This window comes from Hibiscus syriacus, unplaced genomic scaffold (assembly GCF_006381635.1).
Source record: "Hibiscus syriacus cultivar Baekdansim isolate YM2019G1 unplaced genomic scaffold, ASM638163v2 tig00117034_pilon, whole genome shotgun sequence".
Taxonomy (NCBI): domain Eukaryota; kingdom Viridiplantae; phylum Streptophyta; class Magnoliopsida; order Malvales; family Malvaceae; genus Hibiscus; species Hibiscus syriacus.
In genome coordinates, this window is record NW_024063533.1 from 5387326 (window position 1) to 5395882 (window position 8557).

The following is an 8557-nucleotide window of genomic DNA, read 5'->3' on the forward strand; positions in this document are numbered from 1 at the left end:
TAAAATTATATTATTACAAGGGTTAAGTATATATTACATCACTGCATCAATGACGGATTCAAAGATTTTTTTTTTAAAGTGGATACATATATATTAATAACACAAAATTTATGTATGGGTGTATATTAATAAAATTTTAAGGTGGACACAATTAATAAAAAAATAATTAATCCAAAAAACAGATTTCAATGCCCACCCTAAAGAATACATGAATCCGCCACTTATTACGTGCTTTAAAATGTTACATAGAATAATATTTGTTTCAGGCCTAAAGATATACATTTCCAACAGAAAAAATTTAGCTCTATAAGGGTTAAATCCACAATGATTAGTTAAACTAAAACATCAAACCATGTTCCTTCATCCCACCTGTAATATTATCTTCCAACTTGTTTCTCTTATGCATAAACTACGAGTTGCAGACAATCATTTTCAGAAACATAGGCAAATCAAGTGGTTCCTTTACCTTCATATATATAATATTGCACTGAAATTTCCTTTTATTATACAGTGATTTGCTTAAGTAAGTTAACTGAGGCAAACAATTAATGAAAACTAAATAAAGAATATCAGCAAAAACAAAGGCAAAGGAAAGTTCCCAGAAGCATCATTTGAAGTTATAAAATATTTTAGTACGAACCAACAACGTTACTACAAGCAATAGCTACTTCAAAGTACTCATACAATTAAAAAGGAATAGGGTAAAGTATACAAATGGTCCTCGACTATAGGATACTGTTTTGTTGAGTCTCTTGACTATTAAAAGTTATAAAATAGTCCTCCGACTATAGGGAGTTGCTTTGTTGAGTCCCTTGGCTATTAAAAGTTACAAAATTGTCACCCAACTATTCATTATGTTCCAAACTCATTCTTTTTTTGGTTAAAAATGAATAGTCGCCTGAGTTAGAGGTTAACATGTTGAATGAGATTTGATAGTTGTTTGAGATTATGAGATCAGATTTTATCATATCTCAGTCAGTAGTTAACGTTCAGCTCAGACGACCATTCATTTTTTAACGGGAAAAGACGAGTTTGAAACATAATGAATAATCGGGTGACTATTTTGTAACTTTTAATAGTTGAGGGACTCAATAAAGTAACTCCCTATTATCAAGGGACCATTTTGTAACTTTTAATAGTAAGGAGACTCAAAAAAATAATATCCTATAACCGGGGAACCATTTGTGTGCTTTACCCGATGCCAATTTACGCCAAAGCCATGAAACTTCATAGCTACTTCAATCCATATTGGCTTCTTCTTTTTTTGTTATTATACCAACAAAACATTTCCTTATTTAGTTTTAGGGTAAATTACCCAGATAGTTCCCCAACTATATGACATTTCTTTTGCGTCTCTTGATTATGAGAGATTATAAAACTATAGACTGCACGCAAAATTATGAGATTAAGCTTTGATGATAAACCTGGTGAATTTGCGCGTTAAATTTTTCATTTTATGTCAAAGTACCCAATTGATCAGTTAAAACTTTAAGGTGTTATCAATTTGGCTATATAAACATAATGGTTGTGCATTACATCTTTTTTTTTATTCTAAATACTCTCAATCATTTGACAATAAACGTTTGCAGTCGCTGATGCATTATATCTTTAAGTTTATGGTCCTAAGTTTGATTTTCATGTGACCAAAAATTTATCTCAAATTATTACCAATTAAATGATTATATATGATATGATATTATGATGTTAATATTTTTTTTTATTTTGTGACCAATCAAAATAATGGCATTGGCATTATATTATTGGAGATGACGTGTTATTATGGGATTTAATGATAGTGACTGACACTGACTTTTTTTTCTAATAGAGATTACTAGATTGATATCATCCTAAAATTAGGTAGCTCAACTGAAAGGATTTTTTTGAAAGAATATATACTTTGTATTGAGAATTCAAAAAATAAAGTACGTCACAACCAAATTTCTTATTAAAAAATCTCCCTAAATCTATTTGAAGAAAAAAGAGTGTGATTTGGCGTGAATGGTATAGGAAACGAGCAGCATCATTCACTCAATCTAACAACAATCGATGTGAAACATACGAAACAAATACGCAATACTCATAAACGTTCCTACAGCAGCAGCCCCAACCACCTCAAACGACCTACACAACCGTAATGACCAGAAACGGAGCAACAGAACACAGCTGCTCAAGATTTTACACGCCAGTACAACAACCTGCAGAGATCAACATAAGAATCCCACCAGCACAAACAACCGAGCATGAACTTAAATATACAATCAGCTCCCCAAAGCTATGGCAGTATCACCCAACAAAACAACAGCTAAACTAGACAAGGAATGTCTCTCTTAGCACCTGCAGACAGCCAACATAAGTAACCAGTTTCCCCATTCTCAACAAACTATCCCTGATGCAATAACAACCTCAAAACTCACAGCCTAATCACATCAAAGCACACCATATCAGTATAAAACAGAATATAACGAATCAACAATCAGCAAGATCAGTCTACCATCGAATCAACAGAGAACTATATGCCCGTAAAACAGGAAGTAATCGAATGATAAATCTAAAATCATGACAAAGAATCATTAACCACAAAGATTACTAATTAGCAACACCGGTCGGACGACTCCTTGCAGAAACCACATGCAAAAGTAAGTGTACTGGAACAAGAAACGTATTAGTGAATCAAATAATGGGTCTGGACATCCGTAAACCACTTTAGGGAGCCACACCAACAAGATCTGCTCCATATTGACAGTCATCGGACATCATACACAATGGCTTCCGGATTACAAACAAAATCATTAATCGATGGGAGTAACATTGGCCATAAAGACTTCGCCCAAAACCCAATTTGGATCATAGCCTTAAAAAAGATCTGATCTAACGAAAAAGAAACTCCCTTGAATCTGCTCTTATTTTTGCACAACCAGATTGTCCAACTCAAACCAAAGAAGCCAATTCTCCATAGATCCCGAACTCTCCTTGAAATTCTTTGCGAGAACCATGCCTCTAATAATTGTTTTACATTCCTCGGGAACTGAAACGATTTTTTAATAACAAAATTACAATGATCTAGAAAAATGAGTGACCATTTGAGAGTTTTACCCCTTTACTTTATTACGAGTTAATTACATCATATGCCCCCAAACTATAACCTTCATTTTAAATTGTTCCTTAAACTTTTGAAGATTCTAATTTGATCCCCAAACTATAACTCTCATCTAAATTAGTCCTTAAACTTTTGAACATTCTGATTTCATTCCTAAACCATGACGCTCTTTCTAAATTGGTTCCAAAACTTTTAAATATTACAATTTCACCCATAAATTCATCCAAATGTATGAATTTGGATGAATTAGTTTCAACCATAGTTTTAACCTAAAAAATTAATTGTATAGCTTGTATGAATTTGGAATGTTTAGAAAGTTTGGGGACCAATTTAGAATGAAGGTTATAGTTTGGGGATGAAATTGAAATATTTAAAAGTTTGAGAACTAATTTAGAATGATACTCATGGTTTATAGATGAAATTGAAACATTTAAAAGTTTACAAACCCACTTAAATGAGGGCCATACTTTGAGGATATGTGATGCAATTACCTCTAAAAATATATATAGTAAAAGGAAATGATTTCATTAATAAAATTGGATTCACATGAAATAAGAGTTTGTTCAAAGTACATCAAAAATCTATTTTTGAAATAATTTAAAATATAATTGTATGACATAATTGTTAAAAATATTTTTTAAATAGATAAAATATTTATTTTAAATATTTTTAAAAAATATATAAAACTGACATAAACAACTACAAATAAATGGTTTCATTTATTTTATTTATGAAAAAAAGATAAAATTTATAAATTTTAGTTTTGTCAATTATAACATTGAACTTTGATTTTCGTTTCATTTATACCAATAGGTTGCTAAATCGTTAACATCCATATCAAATGATGTCATTTTAGTGCGGTGTCTACGTCGATAATCGGCAACCGTCAGCCACGTCATCATGTCGTTAATGATTTAATGATTCAGTGGTATAATTGAAACGGAAATCAAAATTCAATACTATAATTAACAAAATTAAAAGTTTAGTGGTATAAACGATACAACAACTAAAATTCAGGAGTACCTGATGCAGTTTCTAAAACCATTTCGACAACAAACCCAGTATGTACCGAATGCGGAAAGCCATTGAACTGAAAAGCCCAAAGTTTTCAAACTTTCCTTCATATTATAAGATTTCGAACCAATCTTAATAATATTTTTAATAATAATAGTTCTTATAGACCATATATATTATCATATTTTTATTGTTGTTATCATGTACAACACAACGAACACGCAAATTATAACAGAAGCAAGATCTGCTACCATACTATAGATTCCGATAATTGAAGACAAAACTCTTGAATTACAAAAGAATCCAATTTGACAGTATAAAATGACCTGGAATGGATATTGTATTTCATCTGTCCAATATTGTTATGCAGCAAAACATTGTTCTGCTCTGTCTTGTTTAGTTTTGATATTCGAATTAAAGCTTTTGGTTACGTGCTGCTGTCCTTTCTCGTCCCTCCTGGTCCCATCTCTCTCGAGTTGTCGCCGCTGGAAGTTCCGTACTCGCTGCTCTTGAATTCTTGGCTGCCAAGTGCCAATTGTCTGAACCTCTGCATGTCAGCATTGTATAAACTGCTGTTGTACTCTCCACTGGCTCCAAAGATTGTGCTTTGGCCTGGCTTTGTTCCCTCATTCAGGCTATCCAGGGAGGAGTCTCCTTCCAGTATACGTGCTATCTGCTTTTCCTAATCATTTTGTCATTCAAACAAACCATTGTAACAAGCCAAGTCATCGATCATTGCAAACCTGGCTCATTTTCGGGCGCTTTCTCGCCGAATGTCGGATGCTTGCAGCAGCACAGGCTATCATGCGTTGCATTTCATTGTGGTTGTAGTTCTTCTCCAACCGCGGATCAACCAGCTCATCGAAGTTGCCATCTTCTAGTGCACGAGCCAAAAGTGGTCGAGCCTGTTCATAAACTACACCGATTAGTATTGGAATTCAATGTACTCCACTTTGGTAAATCATAGTGATAAGATCTGATAATGCATCAGAGAATATATAGAGAAACAGATACAGACCCAATCTACTAAGCTGTCGTCCATTGTAACATCAACTGGTTGCTTTCCAGTTATGAGTTCTAAGAGCATGACTCCAAATGAGAAAACATCGGATCTATCCGTTAACTTTCCGCTCGAGGCATACTCCGGAGCCAAGTACCTATATTCGATCAAAAGAAATCAAAACCTTTAGCAAAAGGGTTCCGATTTGCACTTTCCTCACACTAATTCATAAGACAGATCTTCATTTCTGCTTATAGATTCCATCCCTACCCGAATGTTCCCATCACCCGTGTCGAGACATGAGTGTAATTATCAGATGACAACTTAGCCAATCCAAAATCAGCAACCTATCAAATAGGCTATAGGTTAGCTTCACTAACATAGATATCCCAGGATACTTGAAAATTTCAATGGCGTATAGCAGACACTGGCTTAATTGTAAAAGAAGATACCATGGCGTCAAAGTTGTTATCAAGCAGAATATTCGCCGCTTTGATATCACGATGAATAATGCGAGGATGGCCTGCATTCATAATTCAATAAAGAAATGAAAACCTAGGTGAATAATGGAGTGGCAGGGAGATAAGAAACGGAGACAAGGAACTCCTTAGTTCTTACAATCTTCATGCAGATAAGCAAGCCCTTTCGCCGAGCCTAATGCAATACGAAGTCTAGTGGGAAAATCCATGACAGGATGATCCTTTCCTGCAGAGAGAAGTTGGTAATGATTTTAGGCCTAAAAAATTTAAAGATAAAAAGCAGTTCTGACAGTGATGGCCAATATATTATCGCCATTACTGGAACAATTCGAATGTCCATCCTTTCCTTTGTGGTCTGGTAATGCTAATTTTTTACAGTGATGGCCAATGGTGCAAGGCTTCAAGCTTTAATGTTTCCTTATGCAAATACCAACAGGAAAAAGGATAAGGAATAGTTTACCATGAAGATGGTGTTCCAAGGTTTTATTTGGAACAAAATCATACACCAACATCCGTTGCCCACCGGCAATGCAATATCCAACAAGCGACACAAGATAACGATGGTGAACACGGCTAATTATTTCAACTTCAGATTGGAATTCTCTCTCTCCTTGTCCACTACCGGTTTTTAAAGTCTTGATTGCAACCTCCTTTCCGTTCGGTAAGACGCCTTTATACACGAATCCGAACCCACCTTGACCAATCAGATTTGCCTGAGAAAATCCGTTTGTAGCAGCAAGAAGCTCCTCATAAGTGAAAGTGCTCTGATTGAATCCAATATTCATAGTTGGTGATAGAGGTGGCAGAGGAGGAGGATGGTGTGGGCCTGAGAACTGGGAGCTTGCTTCACTGCTATAAAATGGTGGTTGCATACCCCAGCCGCTGCCCATGCCGCCGCCACCTCCTGATGGTGGGGGTACATGTACAGCATGCTCTGGCACTTTCCCACTATGAACCCACGGAGAATTCTGATAGTTGTTATAATGGTCTTTACCACCAGCACCAGCTATAAAACATACAACTCAAAATAATTATTATCAGTTCTCAAATCATAACTTTTATATCAAAACAAGATCCATACAAGATTCAACAGATTATATCATCATGCATATTGAGTTTATACTCTTCATTGGATTTATGAGGGAATTAACTTCATGTCAAGTACATTTCATTTCATTAGTTCCATACCTTTAGGTTCATCATAGTACATCACTTTGGATTTCTTCCTCCTCTTCCGACAGCAACATATTATACAGATGATCACAAAAAGAAGCACCAATCCTACAACCACGGCTGCTGCTATAATAATTTCTGTATCTATGTCGTTGCTGGATGAATTTGAGGATGGTGTTTTGCCAGAAGAACCAACTTGCTTGTTGCCATTACTTTTGCGGGAATGAGAAGAACGTGGTGGGGAGTGAGTGTTGCCACTTTTCTTCTTTGCAGGAGGAGGATAGTAATCACTATCTTCTTTACGACCAGATGATTTTCCCGAAGGCAGAGGCGATGATTGTGATTGTGATGGTGGTGGTGAGTTTTTGGATGGTGAAGAGCTATCTTGCGATGAATTTGGTCCTGATGGAGCAGGTGGGGATTCTTCAGAAGGAGATTCCTTAGGAGACGTTGCCATTTTTGCATTAGCTTACAAGCTTTCCAGCCAAGAAACTCCACCCACTCCCTTATTTTGCCTGGCTCAAACAACTAAAGAACCCTGACCAAATTTCCAAGGTTAAAAGGGCAGGAAAATGTTGATTAAACACAGGATTTGTAACACAAACTACATGTTAAAGCTTCATCGAATTTGTAACATCTGATATTATGTTCATACAATATTGTTAACAACCTTCATCGAATTCGTAACAGTAACTACATGTTAAAGCGTTGATATTCAATGATGAAACCTGTTAATTTGATCTTACTACGTTACAATATTTTTTTATGAATGTCTATAGATGAAAAAAATGAAAAACAGAAATGAAAAGAGGAGAGAACAGAGGTACCTGAATGAAGAAGAAACAAGGGTTCTCAAAGGAAAGGGAGAGAAAATGTGGGTAAATTTGCCATAACTCTGGAAAGGGGACCCTGTCTTGCCTCCCCTATGTGGCTTCCTACAAAGCAGGAATTTTGGCTCTTTTTTTCTCTTTTATTTATTTATCTATTCTCTCTCAACCTCTTGTTGTCTCGTTGACACCCTTGATTCGTTTTTGTTTGTTATTTCTTTTTTAGTTCTTTTACTATTTCTTGGCATTGCCAGCCCTTTTTTGTTTGCTTTTCTTTTGGTTCTAAAACAGGTTCAAAAAGTATAGATTATCACCTTCAGCTGCAAAAACTCCTATATCTGTGTTTATTTCAACACTTGTAACCAAAAATGCCTCGCACATTAATAGAATCATTGACCACGTAATACAAGGATTGTATCAATTGATTGAACCAAGTCTCAAATTTTAATCTACCTTTGATTTTGAAGATCATATATCGAAATTTCTTTTATGATTGATTTCTTCATAGACCATAGACATTTTTGGATAATATAATGTTGGGTTGTACCAACTTGGAAGATGAAAGAGGAATTCACACCATGAGGGGGTGGTTTAGATGGAAAAATATTCAATCAATGTCAACAAAGATTCATAAAGTGGAGTTCCTACTGTACTAACAAGAGCTTTTTATTAGGGATGTAAAATCGGGTAATCGTTCAGGTTTCAGTCGGATCCAGTCAGGTCGGGTAAAATCAGATACAGGTCAAGTCAGGTAAATTTGACACTAGATCCAGATCGGGTTCAGGTCAGGTCAAATCAGTTCGGGTTATTTTTAGATTGATTTGACACCAGATCTAGATCTGGTTCAAGTCAAGTCATTTTCAGTTCGGATCGATGTCAGTTCAGGTCCGAAGAAGATAAAGACCAGATTAATTCAGGTTCGGGTGGACTTCAGTCGGATCTAGTTCAGATCGGGTCACATCATTGA

At 35.4% G+C, this 8557-nt stretch overlaps 1 protein-coding gene across 1 annotated transcript; it reads right to left on the bottom strand.

Moving 5' to 3' along the window:
- Positions 1-4516: 4516 nt before the first annotated feature.
- Positions 4517-7822, bottom strand: LOC120196451 (proline-rich receptor-like protein kinase PERK4). Its single transcript, XM_039198255.1, has 9 exons — positions 7591-7822; positions 6779-7301; positions 6051-6596; positions 5730-5816; positions 5564-5634; positions 5382-5458; positions 5130-5268; positions 4855-5016; positions 4517-4784 (listed from the first exon to the last, which is right to left on the bottom strand). Exons 2-9 carry the CDS (start codon positions 7218-7220, stop codon positions 4539-4541), a joined length of 1770 nt encoding a protein of 589 aa, XP_039054186.1. The 5' UTR covers positions 7221-7301; positions 7591-7822; the 3' UTR covers positions 4517-4538.
- Positions 7823-8557: the final 735 nt, after the last annotated feature.

Excerpts from the sequence above, each read along its gene's own strand:
- LOC120196451 (XM_039198255.1), bottom strand. The coding sequence starts at position 7,220 with ATGGCAACGTCTCCTAAGGAATCTCCTTCTGAAGAATCCCCACCTGCT. Across the intron at positions 5,817-6,050 it reads CTTGGAACACCATCTTCATG|GAAAGGATCATCCTGTCATG; the intron begins GTAAACTATTCC and ends TTCTCTCTGCAG. Across the intron at positions 5,269-5,381 it reads CGGGTGATGGGAACATTCGG|GTACTTGGCTCCGGAGTATG; the intron begins GTAGGGATGGAA and ends GATCGAATATAG.